Genomic DNA, 24,279 nt, shown 5'->3' on the forward strand with positions numbered 1-24,279 from the left:
AGCCCTGTCACTTCAGTATGCTCTCGGGGCTGGGTCCCACTGCCTCAATTTGGCCCGTACTTAACATTTCCAATTCTGCCTGATGCTTAAATAGGTCAAAAATTTCAAAGTAAATTTATTATGAACATACATATATGTCACTAGATACAACCTTGAGATTCGTTTTCTTGTGTTCATTCTGAATAAATCCAACAAGCATAATAGAACCAATAAAAGACCACACCAACTGGGTGGACAACCAGTGTGCAAAAAACAACAAACTGTGCCAACACAAAGAAAATAAATCAATAAATTAATTAACTAATATCGAGAACATGAGATAAGTTTCATGAAAGTGACTATTTAAAAATTTCATAAGGTAAAATTTCCAAAATTTCTTTTCACAATTTGACATTTTCAACAAAAGTACTCTTTAAATATCACCAATCCATACCAATGCAGATTTTTAAAAAATTAGTATTAATCATTACTAATAGAATATTTTCAATATTTTGTCATCAATTGGCAATATAATGCACAGCAGATCAGGATTAAAATAAGGAGCTCAAAACACATGACAAATGTTCGAGGTTGTGAAATTATTAATATGGTGTAATCATGATCTATATCATATCAAAGGCTTGACAACCTCAATAAATTTCTTTATTGTGCAGTTTTCTATTGTCTGTTATGAATTCAAACAGCAATTAGTTTACAAAGGCTAAATAATTTTAAATATTAATTGTATCAAGACTGTTGCAAATCATTTTATAGGTCAAAAGTTCAAAGTTGAAAGTACATTTATCATCAAAGTATGTATGCAGTTTACAACTGTCAGATTCATCTTCCCCCCAGACATCCAGGAAACAAAGAAACATCATGGAACCATTTCAAAGAAGACATTCCACACCCAACGTGCAAAAAACAGAACAAATTGCCCAAACGGCAAAAAAAGTGAAAAAAAAACAAATTACAATACATCAGAGAGTTATTGAAATAGCCTAAGAATTTTCAGTTTTGTTCAGTTTAGCACTATATTGTTTGTTAACTGTAGGCTGTAGGGCCTACCTGCTCTGACCAAAATCACACAAAAGAGAAGTAAAAACAAAAGGAATAACCAGTAACTCAAACCATATCATAATATAAACTGCAGGGTCCAACCACAAACCATGTCAATTAAACCATAACCAAGACCCAAGACTCAGGCACCATCTTCTGGAGGGAGGGAGGGAGGGAGGGAGGGAGAGGGGGAGCGGGGGGGGGGAGAGAGAGAGAGAGACTGACCAACCACAAGCACCTTCCTCCAGAAGGTGGACTTTTATATTGTACTTTTGCAGAAACCATATACCATTTACTCTGTTCTGAATTCATGTGTATCATATAGTTGAAGAAGAATTTTCACCTTCAGATTTTCTTCATTATTTTAACAACCCAATACTACTACAATTAATATACTAAAATAAATACTATATGATTTTATTAATTAACAAATTATACATTATGCATGCAAAGTGACTCTTACCAGCTGTTGTCCTGCTATGCCCCAGGCTGCGTGCTGTAACACTGAATTTGCCACCTCTGGGGGATTGAGTTCTCTCACTTCCCTTTAATAAGAAGAAAGGTAAGTTTAGTTTTGCTTTTGTTAAGATTGGTTGAGTGAAATTAACTAAACTACTGTATTTGAAATCTATGATCTTCCCCTCTGCCATCCGATTCCTGAATGGACTTTGAAGCTTTGGACACTACCTTACTTTTTTTAATATACAGTATTTCTGTTTTTGCACATTTTTTAATAATCTACTCAATATATGTAATTGATTTACTTGTTTATTTATTACTATGTTTTATTTTATTTATTATTTTTTTTCTCTCTCTCTGCTAGATTATGTATTGCATTGAACTGCTGCTGCTAAGTTAACAAATTTCATGTCGCATGCCAGTGATAATAAACCTGATTCTGATTCTGAAGAACTGCATTCATTGGACAAAATTCAGATTAAGTAAAAGTATGATTAAATTTGAGTAACAATATGAGTTAAATTGAGATTAAAATTCATGAAAAACATGTAATTAAATGAGCTATACTTTTTGGATTAATTTCATCAAAGACGATCCTCCATTGTCTTATAACAAATTTAGATTCTTCCACTTCAGCTGGCAAGCAATATTTTCTCCAATGGTTGGCTGAGGCTGTGGTGTCTCAGGCTTAAACCCACCGAATTCCTTGTTAAGAAGTGTCTCAGAAAGGGTACAGTATGTGACCACTGTCTGTAACAGTGAACAGGACAGAATCTGTAGAGGAGTCATTTCATCATCAACCAAACACAGGTGGGAAGCCACCTGCACCACAAAGGGATCACACAGTTAGTTAAATCATATCATTTTTCCATTGGGAAAACATCCAGGATGGATATTTTTAGGGCATATTCTGGAGTAATGGAAAATACAAATATATTCAGTCAACACACACAAAAAATTCTGGTGAACGCAGCAGGCCAAGCAGCATCTATAGGAAAAGGTACAGTCGATGTTTCGGGCCGAGACCCTTCGTCAGGACTAACTGAAAGAAGAGATAGTAAGAGATTTGAAAGTGGGAGGGGGAGGGGGAGATCCGAAATGATAGGAGAAGACAGGAGGGGGAGGGATGGAGCCAAGAGCTGGACAGTTGGTTGGCAAAAGGGATACAAGGCTGGAGAAGGGAGAGGGTCATGGGATGAGAGGCCTAGGGAGAAAGAAGGGGGGAGGGGAGCCCAGAGGATGGAGAGCAGGCAAGGAGTATAGTGAGAGGGACAGAGGGAGAAAAAAGAGAGAGAGAAAAAAAGGGAAATAAGCATAAATAAATAAATAAGTAAATAAATAAATAAAGGAAGGAAGGAAGGAAGGAAGGAAGGAAGGAAGGAAAGAAGGAAGGAAGGAAGGAAGGAAGGATCTGTTCAGTATTCAGTTCAAAATGTGGATTGTAAATCGAATTTAAAATGCAGCTCAGAACAATTTCTTCCTGGGCTAAATTGTTTGCATGGGCCAGGTTGTTTGGCCAGTCTGTATATTCAGAGAGAGCAGCGATTAACATTCATTTGGGTGTCTGGAGTGTCGGCGTGGACAAGGAGGTGTTTGAAAATTGTATGTTATTCAAAGGAAGCATTATGAATGCATTTGTAACTATAGAAATTTTCTTGTGTTACCTTTGATCCTTAGCATATAAAAATGTGATGTAATGTTGGGTCAGTGAGCCTCTCTCCAGGGTGACTCCACATGCTGTCAGCTTGTGTGTGCTGAATAAATCCTGTTATACTACCAGCAGTAAATCCCTCTGGTGGCTCTTGTTGACAGTCATAACAGACATTAGAATACTTGCTGGGCAATGCGCACTTTACACTGAAAAAAACACTAAGACTATAAAGTATGGCTATGCATCAACTAATAACGCTTAATAAAACTGTGGACAAATGTTGTTTATTTTTTTGCCAATATATAATGCAATTGACAATGTTGGGCGTGGCGTTTTTTTCCTTTGTCTAGTTCACACAAAGGTCAAGTTTATAAGAAAATAAAGTCAGCAACTTCAATGAATAAATGAGGGACAATTTTCTCTGGAGTAATGGTTAAAGACAATATGCATTTTTTCCATCCTATGCATTGATGGTTGAGTTCTTTATTCCTACTTCGGCTTCTTGACTGTCAAAATTATGGACAAACATATCTCTGTTGCAAATTCCTCTGATACATCTGTGTTTATAAGCCTTTTTTGCAGAAGTTACTTAATAGAGTCACAGAAAATTACAGCACAGAACTAGGCTCTTCAGCCCATCTAGTCTGTGTCGAGCCCTTTAAACTGCCTCCTCCCATCGACCTGCACTGGGACCGTAGCCCTCTGTACCCCTACTATCTACGTACCTATCCAAACTTCTCTCAAACTTTGAAATTGAGCTTTCATGCACCACATGCATTGGCAGCTCGTTCCTCACTCTCAAGATCCTCTGAATGAAGAAGTTTCCCCTCATGTTCCCCTTAAACTTTACACATTTCACCCTTAACCCATAACCCCTAGTTGTAGTCCCACCCAAAATCAGTGGAAAAAGCCTGCTTGCATTTACCCTATCTATACCCCTCATAATTTTGAATAGCTCTATCAAAGTCCTAAACCTGTTCTAACTAATCCCAGCTGTCTGCACAAAGTCTTCATCCTTCCATTTCCTGTTCACATCCCTTTCCACCCCTTCACCCCTTCTGCTTGTAGTGAGTTCCAAGCAGATACCATTCAATGTGTAAAAAGACTTGCTTCCTAAGCGTCATTTAACACCCCCCCCCCAACCCACTGTAAAGCAGTGAAGCTGTGGCCTATGGTATTTGATATTTAGAGTCAGAGAAAATTACAACACAAAAATAGGCCCTTTGGCCAGTCTCGTCCATGCTGAACCAATGAAACTATTACTCCCATTGACCTGCACTGGGACCATAGCCCTCCCTACCCCTACCATCCATGTACCGATGCAGATGTCACATGAATGCGGAAATTAAAGTCTACATGCACCACTTGTGCTGGCAGATCATTCCACACTCATAAACCTCAGTGTGAAGAAGTTTTCCTTCATGCTCTCCTGTAAATGTATTTGACATTTCTACCCTATCTGTGCCTAGTACAATTCTGTATACTTCCATCAGATCTCCCCATAGCCTCTCCTCAGGACTCCCAGGTAAAGTAGATCAGCTTCCCATCACAATCCAGTTCGATCATAACAAGTTGACTGTTGTGACACCAGATCCCTCTGTGACCTCTCCTCAGGACTCCCAGGTAAAACAGATCAGCTTCCCATCACAATCCAGTCCGATAATAAGAACTTGACTGTTGTGTCAGCTCTCAATACTCTCTAATGAAGCAGAACACCAATATCTAATAGAGGTGTACTAACTGATTAGTAATTTGTTAACTGCAGGTTACAGATCATAAACTTAAGATCATTATCAATATGATGAACAAAATGGGTAGAAGAATTTCTTAAGCAACATACACAAGATGCTAGAGGAACTCAGCAGGTCAGGCAGCATCTATGGAAAGGAGTAAACACAAGAGATTCTGTAGACACTGGAAATCCAGAACAACACATGCCAAATGCTGGAAGAACTCAGCATGTCAGCCAGCATCTATGGAAATGAATAAACAGTCAATGTTTTGGGCTGAGGCCCTTCTTTGGGACTGAGAAGGAAGGGGGAAGATTCCAGAATAAAAAGGTAAGAGGCGGGGAAGAGGATAGCTGGAAGGTGATAGGTGAAGTTGAGTGGGTCGGAAAGATAAAGGGCTGGAGAGGAAGGAACCTGGTAAGAGAGGAGATTGGTCTATAGAAGAATTTCTTGTTGGGCAGAGAAATTGGTAAACATGACAAAATATATAAAGAACAATGGGAAGTGCAGCATTTTGGAACAAAGTCAATAAATAACATCATAAAGAACACTTAAAGCCCAAAGAATAGGTCTCACTTTACAGATTTTTCAGAGAGCCAGCACAGGCATTTACAATTCTACAATATCTCTCAGCTGTAAAGCCCCATTTTGCCTACAATTAGATTAGCAATTTCAATAAATAAATCACTACCATGAGGCTAATTTCCAAAACTGATCTAAATAGGATCTCTCTGGAACGAGCAGGATTTGCTTTTGCAGAAGAAATAAAATCTTAGCAATTTTAGTAAAGTATCTGTTACGATAGAGGAGAAATTCAGACAGCTATATGCACACACCTTTTTTTTAATGCTTTTTCTACGGTTAGAGTGGTTGCTATGGATACATATTTGCTTTTCTTTATAAAAAAAGCAGCCAATTTCAAAATGCCATAGGTCAGACTAAAGCCGATGATGGGTTAACCAGTCAAATATATTTCAGTTATAATCACCAGTAATTATTTGTATTAGATGACTTTGATAGGAGTCACCTTTTCTGACTTCATGTACAATAAAGAATAATCCGCTTTCCCAAATTCTATTAATACTGTATATATTGAAAGTTAACATACAGAATTAATGGATATTTCCATTTTTACATACATCATACCGTGACATATTTATTGCATTATAATCCAGAGAGAAAAATGTAAACAAGGTGACTGAACCATTAAACCTTCCATTTCAACACTTCATCAGTGCTAGAGGCAAGAATGGATCAATATGTTGCCTCCAACGATTGTGTTCTGGAGAAGGAATGAAGGCAGCTTTCCCCCTGTTCATGATTTCTTGTTTGGCAGAAAATAATATGGATACCAACAAGTGATTCAGAGGAAATGGTAAACGTAAATGGGAAATAAAATGTAAAGCGTGAAATCTTAACATCGTTTAATTTTAGAATCAGAAAATTACAGAACTTTATGACAATGAATATGGTAACATTATCCATGCAATGAAAATCAGACTAAATTCCACATGCCATGACACTGGAGTTTATAGGATATTTCAGGTCATATTTTATAAAAACAGTAAGATAAGGATTTCTGCCAACACCACCCTTTTCTTCAATGAGTTTCAGGCCCACACCTTTCTTTAAGTGAAAACATTTCTGCTTAATTTCCCTTTTAACCTTCCACCATTATGTTCAATCTAACTTTCCTAGTTATTAATCTCCATGCCAAGGGATATGTTTCTTGCCTCTTTGCCCTCATAACTGTACTGTTTCTCAATTTCTAGTATAAATTCCTATCTATCAGCCAATAGGGGCAAGTTTTTCACATGGTTGGGTGGTGGGGTGGAGATACATCTCTACCAAAGGAGTTGTAAGGCACTCCTTCCTTCTGCTAGCTGCAGGTTACCCTTGGGTGAGGTGTAGCACCTGCTTAGCTTCTCCCCTCCACCAGATCAGGGTCAGGTGAAGCCATGGCAGCAGTTGGTGCACAAGTTCTGGTCATGCGACCACTGACACCAGGCAGACAATCTTCGAAGAGTATTGATAATGTCTGGAGTCGCCCATATTCTAAAGACACTGGCCAGAAGAAGGCAATGGTAAACCACTTCTGTAGAAAAATTTGCCAAGAACAACCATGGTCATGGATAGGGCAACATCGTGAGGGGGCATCTTCCCCTTAGGCTCAGTAGACAGATTAAAGATAGATGGAAGACCATGATTGCCATGGCACACAATGATGATGATTGGTTCACTTGGCTTTGACCAGAACATTTAGTAAAAAGTAACAAACAGCCCTTCTGAACCACAATGCATGCACCTTTATAATCACCAACCCATCACCTAATGTCCTTTGCTCTCTGCCACATGCAATTTAAATGTTGTTGAATATTAAATTACATACTCAAAAAGATGAAGAAGTTGAAACATTTTGAAATAGCTTCACAGGGATATTTCACTGACCTGGTATGTATGTCATAAATAGCATATGATGCAGTGAAGGAGAAATGAAAAACCTGCAAAAGATAAAAAAAACTGTTATACAGAGAACGGCCTTTGCGGACTTAGAGCTTTTTTCCATATACTGTACATTTACACTTTAATAAACATCATTTTCCCTTTTAATTCTGAAATCCAACAGAATGATAAATTCAATGTTGTGATTCCTAAATTTCCAAATTAATTCTCAAGGATAACATTGTTGTGAAAAATTATAATTAGCTCAGCCAGTAGATTTGTTTTAATTCTGATTGATTATTACTGAATGTCTTTTTAAATTCAAAATTATTATATTATAATTGATACTTACATAATTATAATTTTAGAAATTAATAAGAGGAAATGATAATTCAACTGCTAATAGTCTTTTATCAGTTCTAACCATAGGAGTAGATTAACATAGTACCTGCCAGAACTAGAACCACAAATAGCTAATATTTCCAGTGACATTTGTGCCATAGCTGCTGCCACTCTCACAAGGCTTGTGGAGTGCCTGTGTGCAGCTGTGCATAGGCTTCAAAGAACCGTTAAACGTATTACTGATGTACACACGTTAGATTTAACACAGAGAAAATGCTGGAGGTACTCAGCACGTCAAGCAGCATCAATGGAAATGAACAAACAGTTAACGTTTTGGGACGAAACCCTTCATCAGCACTGGAAAGGAAGGGGGAAGATGCCAGAAAAAAAAGAAATGGGAGGGGAAGGAGGATAAAGAGGGAAGAGGAAAGGATTTTTTCCATCAGAAGGAGAAATCAATATTCATACCATCAAGTTGGAACATGCTCAGAGAGAAAATAAGGTTTTGCTCCTCCATAAGAAGAGGCCAGGGACTGACCTGAAGGAACCGGAATGGGAATAGGAATGAAAATGTTTGGCTATCGGGAAGTTTCGCTTTGGTGGATGGAGTCAAAGTGCTCAACAAAGCGGTCCCCCAGCTTAAGAGAAAGTCTCATGAATCAGATAGGACACCACTTGTCAATCTGACAAGTGCAATGCTTTGCCTTGCTTTTCTAAACAGTATGGAATAAACAAGATTCTTAAAGTAACACAGGTGATAGGCAAAAGGGATACGAGAGGATATGGGACAGGGGTGTTCCATATCCTCTCGTATCCCTTTTGCCTATCACCTGTCCAGCTCTTGGCTCCATCCCTCCCCCTCCTGTCTTCTCCTATCATTTTGGATCTCCCCCTCCCCCTCCAACTTTCAAATCCCTTACTCACTCTTCCTTCAGTTAGTCCTGACGAAGGGCCTCAGCCTGAAATGTCGACTGCACCTCTTCCTACAGATGCTGCCTGGCCTGCTGCGTTCACCAGCAACTTTTATGTGTGTTGCTTGAATTTCCAGCATCTGCAGAATTCCTGTTGCTTGCGGTTTTGAGATTCTTAAAGTGTCTGTTTACAATTCTTGTGGAGCAACCTCCTTAGCAATATTTCCCATCTCAGCTCTGAACACAGACCTACTCACTTGCCAGACAGGACAGCCTCCAGGTCACCTTGCAGCTCGTGAGGCACACCACACATTGAATTGACATTTTCTGCTGACTGATGAGATGGTAATGAAATCCATAAAACCATAAGTTTCGGAGCAGAATTAGGCCATTTGTCCCATTGAGTCTCCTATGCTATTTCATCATGGCCAATCCATTACCCCCTCAGCCCCAATCTCCTGCCTTCTTCCCATATCCTTTCATGCCCTGTCTAATCAAGAATCTATCAGACTTTGCCTTAAATATGAAGTCAAGGCAAGTTAAGACAAGTCAAGTTTACTGTCATTTAACTATATACATGTATATAATGTATATAACCACATAATGTATATAGAAATGAGACAACATTTCTCTGAACCAGGGTGTAAAGCATAGTAGTAACAGAACACATGATAAATTATGAAGGTAAGGATAAATCTATAGATGAATCACGCATAAATAACAAACTAAAGTGCATTAATATTAAATATTGTAAGGTACAGAACAGAACAACCTGTGACACTTCAAATATGATGGGGCAGGGAGTTCAGAAGCTTAATGGCCTGGAGGAAGAAAATGTTTCTCATCTTGACTGTTCCTGCTTTTAGGCATCATAGTCTCCAGCCTGAGTGTGCTGGATGGATGTGTGGGCTCCTGATAAATGTTCCTAATGGATGGCAGGGAGACCCCTAAGACCCTCTTAGTTGGTCTCACAGTCCTTTGTAGGGACTTCTGGTCTGACGCTTGGCTGCTCCCATATCAGATGGAGATGCATCTTGTCAGGATGCTCTCAATGATGCTTCTGTAAAATGTAGTTAAGATGATAGTGGGGGGAGCCTTGCTTGCCTTAATCTTTTTAGGAAGTGGAGGCACTGCTGTGCCTTCTTCTTCAGGGAGGAGATATTAAGGGACAAGGGGAGGTCATCCTTGATGTGAACTCCCAGGAACTTGGTGCACTTAACTCTGTCTATGGAGGAGTCGTGTATTCGCAGAGTGGGATAGTTTATCTGCACCTTCCTGAAGTATACCCAATGGCAGCCTCTACAGCCACCTATGGCAACAAATTCCACAGATTCACCAATCTCTGTCAAAAGAAATTTTTCCTCACCTCTGTTCTAAATGGACATCACTCTATTCTGAGGCTGTGTCCTCTGGTCTTAGACTGCCCCACCAAAGGAAACATCCTCTCCACATCCACTCTATCGAAGCCTTTCAACATTCAATAGGTTTCAGTGAGGCCTTCCCTCATTCTTCTGAGTTCCAGTGAGTACAGGCCCAGAGTCATCAAACACTCCTCATATGATAAGCCTTTCAACCCCAGAACCATTCTGTGAATCTTCTTTGAATCCTTTCCACTATTAGCATGTATTTTCTTAGATAAGGGGACTAAATCTGATCACAATGCTTTAAACGAGGCCTCACCAGTGCCTTGTAAAGCCTCAACATTACATCCTTCCTTTATATCCATTCTCCAACCCGGCCTTGGCCTCCATCTGGTAGGCTGGCATGCGTTACATTGGGCGAGTTGCCTGCCCCTGTTGAGTCTATTACCATATCCGTTGATGCTGGCACATCACTGGCAAATCATTAAAGGTATTTAAATCTTACATTTCAGAAATCATCTCTTCCACTGAATAATGAGTGTCTCTTGAGCAAAAGGAATGAATATACTGCATTACTGCCTACTCTCAGGCGGAGTAATTAAGCTCAAAGAGTTAACTCTGATGGGATTTCTACCATCTTTAGGAGCAATTTGGAGATCACTATTCTTATAAATATTTCACTTTTCCAGTACAGTGAAGTAATGAGTAGTACCATTTAAGTGAATTCAGTAACTTTATAAGCATTGCATATTTTGATTAGAACTTGAAAGGGAATGTACGTCTTAGGAAAAACTGAGCAGGTTACATTCTTGAAATGAAAGGCATGAATACTTAAGACTTTTCATTCCAAAGCCCCAAAGGAAAAGACATGTATTTTGCAAAATAATAGCTTACAGCACAGATAAATGTTTTCTATAACCTGATCTCCCAGTCGGTTTTTAAATTCCCACAATGCATTCTATTGATACTCATTTACCACTGAGCTTGCTTTATCAAATCATATTTCCATGTTCAAACATTTCATTTTTTTCCTGAACAGAAATAGTTCATCAGTATTTCTTGTGTAAAAGTAAATCTCTCATTAATCGTTTCTGAACAATTTTTAATTTGGTTTCACCGCCAGAGAGTTGAGTTGGATGAAGTAGATGTTTCAAAAACATGAAAACTTGTATTTTTTTTTGCATGTCCCCTCTAATGCGCTGTGTATTTTGAATCCTTTCCATTTTCCTTCCAATTCTATTCAACCAGTGCTTTAAAAAGTAACACCTACATACACAGAAGAGATTCTGCAGTTGCTGGTTCACCAGTAAGCAATATCTAAGAACTTTACCTAACACTAACATTGGTAAACTTGAAGAATTCTGGTGCACTCAATGCATTCACTAGATGATGTCCCATCTGGAGGCATCATCATCATCATCATCAGGTGCCATGCCCATTTTGAGCTTTGACTCCCATGGCCCACATACTCCTGTTTCCGGTCAAGTGGATCAATTCATTGGTATTCATTTCCAGTTCTCTGGCTGCTGTCTTCATCATTATTTGTCTTTGCCTTCCTCTTGCTTTCTTCCCTTCAATCTTTCCCATAATTACCGTGCATTCTAACTCCTCTTTCCTAATCACATGTCCAATGAAGTCGCGTTGCCTTTTCATGATCTCATACATTATTTCACTTTTTGTGCTTGCTCTGTTCATGACATCCTCATTAGATACTCATTTCATCCATGATATTCTTTGCGTTCTCCTCAAAAACCACATCTCTGCTTCAGTTCGTTTCCTCATGTTACTAGATATAGTCCAACATTCTGAGCCATATAACATAACTGGATAAACATATCATTTCAGTACTCTGAGGTGGGTTGTCAAGCCTAGTTTAGTGTTGGTCAGTACACACTTCATTCTCATAAAGGTGTCTTTTGCCATCCCTATTCTTCTTTTGATATCCATGTCACACCTGCCATCTGATGTCACCAGCTTCCTAAGTAGCAAAAGTTCTGTACTTGTTTTATGTCTTCCCCGTTTATTTTCAGCCTTCAGATAGGATTCTCCTTCTTTTCGGATATCACCATACATTCTGTTTTTTTGCAATTGATAGATAGACCGAGTTTTGCACTTTCTTCAACAACTCTATCAATTAAGTTTTGTAGATCTTCCTCTGTACTTGCAATTAACACAGTGTCATCCGCATATCTAAAATTACTGATGTTTTCACTGCCATCTTTGATTCCCAAGACGTGTCTTATTTTTTGTAATATTGTTTCACTTTACACATTAAACAAATCAGGGGAGAAAACATGCCCTTGTCTAACGCCTCTCTTGATTTTCATAAACTGACTCACTTCTCCATCTATTCTTGCAGTGGCTGTTTGTTCCCAGTACAGGTTTCTGATTAGGTGGAGGTCTTTTGAATCTAGATCTAGAGTTTCCTGTAATATTTCAAATAACTTATTGTACTTCACTTTATCAAATGCTTTTGTGTAGTCAATAAAACAAACAAACAAATAGGAAGGCATAAGAGATAAATAAACACAAGAGATTCTCAAGATACTGGAAATCCAGAGCAACATGCACACAAATGCTGGAAGAACTCAGCAGGACAGGCAGCGTCTATGGAAATAAGTAAACAGTTGACTTTTTGGACTAAGATCCTTGACCACCTCTGCTGCAGTTAAAATACTATCGTATCAGTCTGGTATTTACCCTGATAACATCCTGACCAATGAACACTGTATGTTAAAAATTCCATTCATAATTCCATTAAGCTGTCGGCATGATATTATAGATGGGTTATTCAGCTAAATTTAGTAGAACTGAAAGTAACCATTGTTTAATTAAATTTATAGTTCCTTCATTACATATATATATTTTAGCTCCAATAATAAAACCTCAAATTCTACTTGTTTTAGTATGGTTCATTCATTAACAAATCATGACTGTCTATTTAGAGGATCACTCTTTTTCTGTTCTTCAATATCCATAACAAACCTTTTAGCAAGTGTATGTAGGTTAGTCCAAGCTTGCAAGAGAGCTTTAAAACTATTTATATCATACAGCTGTGAAACAAACTGCATCAATTAGACCAAGTAAAAGGTCACAGCCAAACAGTTCTGCATTGCCAGAGAACTGAGAACAATGATTGAGTAAGTAATTGTGGTAACCCCTTGAGTTGGGTTTAGAATTTAATAGTCAGTTTACCAATTTCATAATTTAATTGTCACACTGTATGTCTACACAATTTGTAATAAAACAGCTATAAATAATTGGTAAAATAAATGAAGTATGGGTGGTGGGGTGGAGACACGTCTCTACCAAAGGAGATGTAAGATGTCCCTTCCCCCTGCCAGCCTGCAGGTCACCCTAGGGCAAGGCGTAGCAGCTGCTTAGCACACCCCCAACCTCTGATCAGAGCCATGTGAAGCCATGGGATCAGGTGGTGGATGGCCAGATGGTCGTATGAGCAGCTGGAGCACATCACAAGTCCTGGTTATGTGACCACTGATGCCAGGCAGACAATCTCTGAAGAGTGTTGATAATGACTGGGGGCACCCGTCTTGTAAAGACTCTGTCCAGAAGAAGACAATGGGAAAGCAGATCTGTGGAAAAATTTGCCAAGGACAATCATGGTCATGATCACCCATATCATATGACACGGCACGTAACGATGATGATGTAATGCAATAAGGTTAATCTCCGAAAGCTTCTGTATGATTTTAACGGATCACCTGAAATGATGTCCAAGACTAAATATACTCAGTTATGACTTCCCAAGAAAGCAAGAGAAAATCAAATCTGAGAGAGAACACTTATTTCTCGAACGATTAGTGTAAAGAATATCACTGATTAAGCAATTAATTTCATTCAGCATAGAGGCTGGAATGTGAAATAGGATCAGGGCTACTAATGAATCTGTTGGGTCTTGAGGAATGCTCTATTGTAGGGTTCCCAACCCTTTTTTATGTCATGGACCAGTGCCATTAAGCAAGGGCCTGTGAACCCCCGGTCGGGAACCCCTGTTATATTGTATAAAATAAACACTTCCACATCTGCTCTCAATGCATACAGTACTGTGCAAAAATCTTAGGCACATACATATAGTCAAGATGCCTAAGAGTTTTGTACAGTACAGAAGCAATTTTATGTATTACACTGTATTGCTGCCACAAAAAGAACTAATTTCATGACATATGTGAGTGATGATAAACCTGATTCTGATATGGGTCTCCATTGTGGACTGAGAGTGGGAAGAGGGCAAGGAGAGGGGAATCATGGTTGGGAAAAGGGGAAGGGGGAGGGGAGGGAGTGGGAAGCACCAGAGAGACATTCTGTAATGATCAATAAATCAATTGTTTAGAATCAAATGACCTTGCCTGGTGTCTCAAGGCTGGGTGTGTCTGCACCCACTCCATCCCCCTGGCCCTGGCATTCATTTTCTGCCAACTGAACTGAACTACAGCTCTCTCATGCTGCTTTGCCCTCACCATTCAAAACATCCCATGCTTCTGCCAGAATTACAAACTTGCTGACCACTCCACATTGAAAATACAGTACTGTGACTTTGACACCCTAACTGTATAGATGTACCTAAGACTTCGTTTACTGGCAAGTGTTTTTGCCATTTTTGTATTTTAATCTTCTTTTGGTAGATGAAGTACTTTGCTATATGTATTGGCATCACACTGTGTTTAAACTCTTTTCCAGGGTCAGAATACATTGAAAGAAAGTATAAGTTAGGAGCAGATGTAGGCCTCCCAATCACTACAGCCTGCTTCATTGTTTAATAAAATCATGTATGCTCTATTTATCATCTGAAGTCTATGTTCTGATTTACCTGTAGGAATATTTCACCCCCATTCTTTCAAATATTCATCTATCTGCCTTAAAATATAAATATTCAAAATGCTACTTCATCTTGCAGGGGTTACCAGCTTTTTTAATACCATGGACCAATACCATTAAACAAGATGTCCATTGATCCCAGGCCAGGAAACCCAAAGTAGGAGAAAAATATATCCCCAGCTCTCTTTTAAATGGGAAAGTTCTCATTTATAAACTGACTCTTTGTTCTAGATTGGCCCACAAAAGGAAATATTCGCTCAACATCCATCCTATCAAGACCCTTGAAAATCTTATATGTTTCAGTTAAGTCACCTCTTGCTTTTCTGAAATCTAGTGTATATAAGCCCAGCAAGTTCAGAATGAAACAAGCCCTTCTCTGAGCAAATTCATCCATTTAAAATAATAAGTGAAGATTCAAAGTTCAAAGTAAGGTTATTATCAAAGTACCTGTATGTCACCATATACAACCCTGAGATTTATTTTCTTGTAAGCAATCACGTTAAACTGATAATAGAATAATAACCATAACAGAATCAAAGAACGGCTGCTCCACCTTGGGTACTCAACCAGTGTGCAAAATACAAGCTGTGCAAATACAAGAAGAAAGAAATAATAATAAATAAATAAGCAGCGAATATTGAGAAAAAAAGATGAAGAATCCTTGAAAGCGATTCCATTGGTTATAGGAACATTTCAATGATGGGGCAAGTTGAGTTGAGCGAAGTTATCCCCTTTGGTTCAAGAGCCTGATGGTTCTGGGGTAATAGCTGTTCCTCAACCTGGTGATGTGAGTCCTGAGGCTTCGGCACCTTCTTCCTGATGGCAGCAGTGAGAAGAGAGCAGGGTCTAGGTGGTGGGAGTCTCTGATTATGAATTCTGGTTTCCTGCGACAGCTCAATAGACAATAGACAATAGACAATAGGTGCAGGAGTAGGCCATTTGGCCCTTCAAGCCAGCACCGCCATTCACTGTGATCATGGCTGATCATCCACAATCAGTATCCAGTTCCTGCCTTATCCCCATCACCTTTGATTCCACTATCTTTAAGAGCTCTAACTCTTTCTTGAAAGCATCCAGAGACTTGGCCTCCACAGCCTTCTGGGGCAGAGCATTCTATAGATCCACCACTCTCTGGGTGAAAAAGTTTTTCCTCAACTCCGTTCTAAATGGCCTACCCCTAATTCTTAAACTGTGGCCTCTGGTTCTGGACTCACCCATCAGCGGGAACATGCTTCCTGCCTGCAGCATGTCCAATCCCTTAATAATCTTATATGTTTCAATAAGTTCCTCTCTCAGCCTTCTAAATTTCAGAGTATACAAGCCCAGTCGCTCCAACCTTTCGACATATGACAGTCCCGCCATTCCAGGAATTAACCTTGTGAACCTACGCTGCACTCCCTCAATAACAAGAATGTCCTTCCTCAAATTTGGAGACCAAAACTGCACACAGTACTCCATGTGTGGTCTCACCAGGGCCCTGTACAACTACAGAAGGACGTCTTTGCTCCTATACTCAATACTCCTTGTAATGAAGACCAGCATGCCATTAGCTTTCTTCACTGCCTGCCGTACTTGCATGCTTGCTTTCAGTGACTGATGTACAAGAACACCTAGATCTCGTTGTGTTTCCCCTTTTCCTAACTTGACTCCATTTAGATAATAATCTGCCTTCCCGTTCTTATCACCAAAGTGGATAAACTCACATTTATCCACATTAAACTGCATCTGCCATGCATCTGCCCACTCACCCAGCCTGTCCAAGTCACCCTGCATTCTCATAACATCCTCCTCACATTTCACACTGCCTCCCAGCTTTATGTCATCGGCAAATTTGCTAATGTTACTTTTAATTCTCTCATCTACGCTCTACGTGTAGATGTGCTCAGTAGTGTGGCGAGCTTTGCCCTCATTACGGTGAATACTGAAATTTCAAAAGAAGTTACTTTCCCTTCTTATATACCAACAAAGTGTTAGATATTTATACATTTGAAAACTTTACATTAAATTACCTAATTTTTGATAAGTGATTCAATTTGCCTACTATCACAACAGGTCAAGATCAGATGCCATTTCACTCAGCTCTGGAACACCTGGATAATCTATAATCTTCATTGTCTACAGTTCAGAATTCAATATTATCATTCCCTCGAATCTCACTACTAAGTTCCAAGATCAACGCCTTCATACCACCCTGTGCAACTGGATCCTTGATTTTCTCACTGGCTGATCCCAGATACAATGGATTGACAATAGCATTTTCTCCACACACACCATCAGAACAGATCAGATCAGAACAAAAGTTTGTGTGCTTATACCCCTACACTAATCACTTTATACATATGATTTGGAGGCAATACAGAGGTCCGATACCACACTTACGTTTGCTGATGTCACCATTATTGTCGGCTAAATCAAAGGCAGTGACAAATTAGCATATAGGAGAGAGATTAAAAATCCGGCTCAGTGGTACAACAACAACCTCTTACTCAATGTCAACAAACCAAACAGCTGATTATTGACTACAGGAGGAGGACAAAGCTAGAGGGGCTTCCCAATCTTTTTTATGCCATGGACCCTTACCATTAATCAAAGGTCCGTGTACCCCAGGTTGTGACACCCTGAGAGGTCAATGAGCCAGAACTCACCCTGAGGGTGGCCTCATCTTGGCACAAGGGTAAAACTAATGGCCCAGTTACTAGATGGATATGCACGGATATATTAAAGACCCAAATTCAGGTGAGTTGGAAGTAGATTTGCGTTGCCTACAGAATTTGAGCAATGTTGATTGATACAACAGTTAATTAAGCAACTCCTCCATTTGATCTTAATTTGGAATTACAGAAGATTAGGAGTGTCAAAGGAATCGTATAACTATTGCCCGAGTAAACAGAGCAAGTTCATTAAGATAAGAAAACAATTCTGATCTGTTGAGGCATATATCACAAGGCTTTAATTAGTGATCAAAACAGCTTAACTAAAACTCCATTACAGCAAACAAATGGAATAAATATAGATCAGGCTGATCCACATTTGTTTGCTCTATTGTGTTTAATACTTCATTTACACAGAAGTAGAATCTACTAATCATTATATTGACACAGCTATCACTGTTTTACACCTCCCAACATATCAAGTATGTCAGAAGTATAAACAATACTTGCAACACATATTATTGACTCAAGACTTTGTAAGACCGCAAGTCATTTGGCCCCTCGAGTCTGCTCCGCCATTCCATCATGGCTGATCCATTTCCCTCTCAACGCCTTCTCCCCGCAACATCTCATTGCCTAACTAATCAAGAACCTATCAACCCCCACCTTACATACACCCAATGACGTGGCCTCCACAGCTGCATGTGGCAGTGAATTTCAGAGACTCACCACTTTCCAGCTGTTCTAAATGGATGACGCTCTATTCTGAAGTTGTGCCCTCTGGCCCTGGATTCCTCCACCGTGGGAGACATCCTCTCCATATCCATTCTATCTGGGACTTTCCAATATTGATTCAATAGGGTTCAGAGACATCCCCCCTCATTCTTCTAACTTCCAGCAAGTACAAACCCAGAGCCATCAAATGCTGCTCATATGATAACCCTTTCATTCCTGGTATCATTTTCCTTTGAACCCCTTCCAATGTCAGAACATCCTTTCTTAGGTAAGGGACCCAAAACTGCTGTCAATACTCCAAGTGAGTCATGGGAGTCTCCCAATACTTGGGAGTCATCTTGCAGGATTCCCTAAAGGTTAATTTGCAGGTTAGGTTGGTCGTGAGGAAGGGAAATGCAATGATAGCATTCGTTTTGAGAGAACTGTAATATAAATTGGATCAGCCATGATGAAACAACAGAGCAGACTCCATGGGTCAAATGGCCTAATTCTGCTTGTATGGTCTTAAGAATCAACTCCAACATCTTCCCAGCCACTGAAGTCAGACTAACTGGTTGATAACTTCCTTTATTTTGCCTCCATCCCTTCCTGAGGAGTGGAACGACATTTGCAATTTTTCAGTCCTCTGGAACCATGCCAGAATCTACTGATTCTCCAAATATCATTACTAGTGCCTCTACCATCTCCTCAACTTCCACTTTCAGAACCCTGGGGTGTAGACCATCTGGTCCAGGTGTCTTATCTACCTTCAGACCTTTCAGCTTCCCAAGCACTTTCTCTCTAATAATAGCAACTACGCTCACTTCTGCCACCTGACGCTTTTGAACTTCTGGAGTACTACTAGTGTCTTCTACTGTGAACACTGATGCAAAATACTTATTTAGCTCATTCACCATTTCCTTGTCCTTATTACTACCTCTCCAATGTCATTTCCAGTGGTCCAAGATCTACTCTTGCCTCGGTTTCACTCTTCATAAATCCAAAACATATCTTTTGTTTCCTCACTGATATTATTGGCTAGCTTCCCTTCATAGTTCATCATTTCCTTCCTTATGGTTTTTAAGTTGTCTTTTGTTGTTTTTTAAATGCTTTCCAACACTCTAACTTCCCGCTAATTTTTGTCCTATAATATGCCCTCTCTGGCTTTTACATTGGCTTTGACTTTCCTTGTCAACTACAGTTGTGCCATCCTGCCTTTAGAATACCTTTACCTTCTTTGGGATGTCCCTATCTTGCACCTTCTGAATTGTTCTCAGAAAATCCAATCATTGATTCTCTGCCCTTATTCCTTGTTAGTGTCTCCTTCCAATCAACTTTGGCTAGCTTCTCTCTCGTGCCTCTTTATTTCCCTTTACTCCACTGTAATACTGACACATCGGACTTTAGCTTCTCCCTATCAAATTGCATGGTGAATTATGTCATATTATGATCACTGACTCTTTAGGGTTTCTTAACCTTAAGCTCTCCAATGAAACATCATTCATTATGCAACACCCAATTCAGAACTGTGTCTCCTCTAGAGGGCTCACCCACAAGTTGCTCTATAAAGCTATCTTGGAGGCATTCTAAAAAATGTCTTTCTTGGGATCCTCACCAACCTGGTTTTCCCAATGTATCTGCACATTGAAATCTCCCAAGGATATTGTAACATTGTCCTTTTGACATACGTTTTCTATCTACCGTTGTAATTTGTAGCCCACATCCACTGTACATAGGCTTGTATATAACTCCCGTGTATGGGTCCTAATGCCCTTCCCTTGGACAACATCGGTGTCGTGGAGAGGGGAGACTTGCAGCATGGGCAACTGCTGGTCTTCCATACAACCTTGCCCAGGCCTGCGCCCTGGAGAGTGAAGACTTTCCAGGCACAGATCCATGGTCTCGCAAGACCAACGGATGCCTAAAAATAACTCCCATCAGGGTCTTTTTACCCTTGCAGTTTCTGAACACTGGTATTAAAATGGTTGTTGTGATGCATCTAGTGTGGTAGTATAGTGGGTAGTGCTTATGGCTCTTATTTTCAGCTTCCACCGCTGGCTAGCAGTCTTGCGAAAAGGAGTGCTGAATGAGGAAGTCTGTCCGTGACAGTACATAGCCTCTCCAACAGCAAGCCTCATGTAGTGCCTCCTTGCTGACTACATACGGAAATTGAACTCCTTTCGGACTCAGGCTGAACTACAGAGGACAGGGAGGAGGTCTGGCCCCTGCACACATAGCATGAAGGCCCACCGGTGTGTCAACACACCCTGGTGCTCGTAAACCAGATCCCCAGCTATGGGTAATTAGCCCCACTGCCTTGTGGGTAGCCTCAGGAGAGATGAAGGCTATGGAAATAAACCCAGACAGTAAAACCAGAGTGGAGCCTTCCCACAGCTACTGCAGCCAAGCTGATGCCAGACATATTGTTTCATAAGCTTTCATTTAGACTACACTGGTGAGGCTGAGAGGGGGATCTTCACAGCTGGGCATCTTAGGTTCTCCATGCATTCCACCCAGGCTTGTGATGATGATCATCGTCACCCATTGTCCTTCCGGATGGACGGATGCCAAACTTCTTAACACTACCCATAAGGATTTTGCACCTTCTGATCCTATGTCACATCTTTCTAAGCATTTGATTTATTTTTTCCAACAGAGCCACCCCAACCCTCTGCCTTCTTGTTTGTCCTTTAGATACAATGTGCATCATAAGACCATAAGACATCTGAGCAGAATTAGACTATTCAGTCCATTGGGTCTGCTCTGCCATTCCATCATGGCTGATCCAGATCCCATTCAACCCCATACACCTGCCTTCTTTGAAACCCTGACCAAACAGAAAACTATCAATTTTCACTTAAAGTATACCCACAAGCTTACCAGATACTTACCTTGCCTAAGACTATTCTCACTGAAACTTAATGAGCCAAAGCCTCCCCACTCTAACACAGGTCCTCTGCAACAATGGCCTCTCTGCTTGTCTCTGCCATATTCTTATTTGCCCTTGCTAATGAAACGCAATTTGATTGAACCACCAGAAGATGCTAAAAGCCCGCAAATGCCGCTTTTTTTATCAAATTGCGATTCATTAGCAAGGGCAAATAAGAATATGCCTTTTTAAATTTCACTCACTGAGCTGTGAGTCACCTCTTTTCTCACTCCCAATTTGATTGGGCCACCAGAAAACACGGAAAGCCTGCAAATGCTCCTCTTTAAGCTTGTTTTTTAAAATCCATACATAGGTATTGTACTAATTTCTTGACATAATTTAATATCATGTTGCAGAACAATTGCACTTTAATTGGAATGCAGCAAGGTTACAAGATTAATTTCTTTTGATCTGAGCAAAGCAATAGTGTTAATAGCAGCAAATACTGTTCCTCAGCATGAATTGCTAACAATCCCATTGTCTTTTGCTCAGGCATTGCTGGCATAGCATATGGTTGTTTAGAAACTAATGGGTTATCTTTTTTTAAAGTACATATAGATTTGACAAATAATTGATTTGATCTAAATGGTATTTGGCGTGTATGGTTTATATAATATGATATCACAGAAGAAGAGGTGAATAATACTGCTTCATAAACTTCCAATATGTTAGGCAGACAGCAAGCAGAGTACACTACCTGCCATATTGCTCTGCAAAGCCCAGACTCTCTGCTTTTTCAAATACACATAATAGGCCTTATAACTTTTGGTGGTGGCATCAAATGAGTCTACCCAACCGGCACCCATCTGCTGCTCTTGGTATTTATTCTCCCCACTACAGGTGCACAATGGCTGAGCATACAAAAGCAACAAAAGTTCCTTTTCTGTACTATTCCAGTGGTGCATCACAGAGTTGTGACTCTATCAAGGACATCAGCTGTATGGGAACACCACTATCTTCAAATTCCCCACCATGAGAGACATTGCAGGGAGACATTGATAGGATGCAGGAGTGGGCTGAGAAGTGGCAGATGGAGTTCAAACCGGAGAAGTGTGAGGTGGTACACTTTGGAAGGACAAACTCCAAGGCAGAGTACAAAGTAAATGACAGGATACTTGGAAGTGTGGAGGAGCAGAGGGATCTCGGGGTACATGTTCACAGATCCCTGAAAGTTGCCTCATAGGTAGTTAAGAAAGCTTACGGGGTGTTAGCTTTCATAAATCGAGGGATAGAGTTTAAGAGTCACGAGGTAATGATGCAGCTCTATAAAACTCTGGTTAGGCCACACTTGGAGTACTGTGTCCAGTTCTGGTCAACTCACTATAGGAAGGATGTGGAAGCATTGGAAAGGGTACAGAGGAGATTTACCAGGATGCTGCCTGGTTTAGAGAGTATGGATTATGATCAGAGATTAAGGGAGCTAGGGCTTTACTCTTTGGAGAGAAGGAGGATGAGAGGAGACATGATAGAGGTGTACAAGATAATAAGAGGAATAGATAGAGTGGGCAGCCAGCGCCTCTTCCTCAGGGCACCACTTCTCAATACAGGGGGACATGGCTTTAAGGTAAGGGGTGGGAAGTTCAATGGGGATATTAGAGGAAGGTTTTTTACTCAGAGAGTGGTTGGTGCGTGGAATGCACTGCCTGAGTCAGCGGGGGAGGCAGATACACTAGTGAAGTTTAAGAGACCACTAGACAGGTATATGGAGGAATTTAAGGTGGGGGGTTATATGGGAGGCAGGGTTTGAGGATTGGCACAACATTGTGGGCCGAAGGGCCTGTAAAGTGCTGTACTATTCTATGTTCTATGTTCTATGACCACTAAGATGTTTTGGAAATATTTTGCTGTTCCTTTATCATCCCTGGTTCTATGTCTTGGAATTCTCCATTTAATAGCATTGTGGGAGTACCTTCGCCGATAGCTTTAACAAAACAGCTCTCAACCATGACCCTCTTAAAGGGCAAAATGAAATGGTAAGAAATGTTGGCTATGCCTATGATATCCACATCCATTATTGGATATAAAATCTGAAATAGTTTGAATTAACCCTTTTATACTTCTGGATTTCATGATTGTTCTTATCATCTTTCAAGGCATAGAATAGCATGTGTAAATTGAAAGCTTTGTGTGCAGGGGAATATGACTCAATATATTGTCACCAATTTAAAATATTTAATAAGTCCTCACTCACTTAAGCATTTCTATTTCTCATGTACTCGAGTCTGAAATAACGGTTTTATCAGTAGAAACTTATTCTTTAATATTTGGAATGGTTTGAGCACTTTTTGTGGGAAATGCTCAAGGATTTTCACCATTCAAAGGATATTTGCATCTTCAAATTCTGATGAACCAGCATTTGTCATTAGTCAGATTAACACAAATTTTAACTTACTACTCATCAGGAGTTTAGTAAGTGCTATAAAACTGCTGGGTATGTAAAATACATAAAGAAAACATTACACACTGGAGACAGTTAGCAGATCATCTATACCAAGACTTTTTTTTCCTCTTGTCACACATTCAGCCTAACTTCCTAAGTATTTCCAACCATTTATTTTTTTGGAAATCATTGAATTTTTGCATGGGTTTTTTTTTAAAGATACAACAACATAGAGAGTGGCATTCAGATAAATTACATTTAGAAGCTCAGTAAATTACAATCAATGGACTGGGCATCATGGAATAATGCTTACTTTAATATGAAGAACTGCAAATATGCAGCCGGACAAGTTGATCATGTTATTAATAAACATAGAATGGACCATTTAAATTTTCTTGAGAATTTTCCTAAAATTATAAACATTACAGGAAGACAAGCATCAGTTTTTGATGTGTTTGTCAACAAAGAATATTTACAGAAATTATCTTTGCCCCTAAGCAACATCTACAAAATATCCAAATAAGTAATTCCATTGAAGGTATAGAAGTTCAAAAGTTCAAAGTAAATTTATTATCAAAGTATATATATCAGCAGATACAACCATATACAACCATTCATTTTCTTGCAGGCATACTCAATAAATCTGTGGAATAATGGCCATAACAGAATCAATAAAAGATTGCACCACCTTGGGCATTCAACCAGTGTGCAAAAGACAATGAACTGTGCAAATGCAAAGAGAAAGAAATAATTATAAGCAATAAACATCAAATGAGATGAGTTGAATTGACTTTATTTCTTACATCCTTCACATATAAGTGGAATAAAAATCTTT

General features: G+C 39.7%; 1 protein-coding gene across 1 annotated transcript in view; it reads right to left on the reverse strand.

The window, feature by feature from the left end:
- Positions 1-24,279, reverse strand: part of LOC140199671 (inactive dipeptidyl peptidase 10-like) — a 928,450-nt gene that overhangs the window by 266,059 nt on the left and 638,112 nt on the right. The window contains exons 6-7 of the mRNA XM_072262134.1: positions 7,327-7,379; positions 1,502-1,583 (exon numbers count right to left, since the gene is read on the reverse strand). Coding sequence (XP_072118235.1) covers positions 1,502-1,583; positions 7,327-7,379 — 135 coding nt within the window. The remainder of the gene's footprint in view (positions 1-1,501; positions 1,584-7,326; positions 7,380-24,279) is intronic.

This window comes from Mobula birostris, chromosome 6 (genome assembly GCF_030028105.1).
Source record: "Mobula birostris isolate sMobBir1 chromosome 6, sMobBir1.hap1, whole genome shotgun sequence".
NCBI lineage: Eukaryota > Metazoa > Chordata > Chondrichthyes > Myliobatiformes > Myliobatidae > Mobula > Mobula birostris.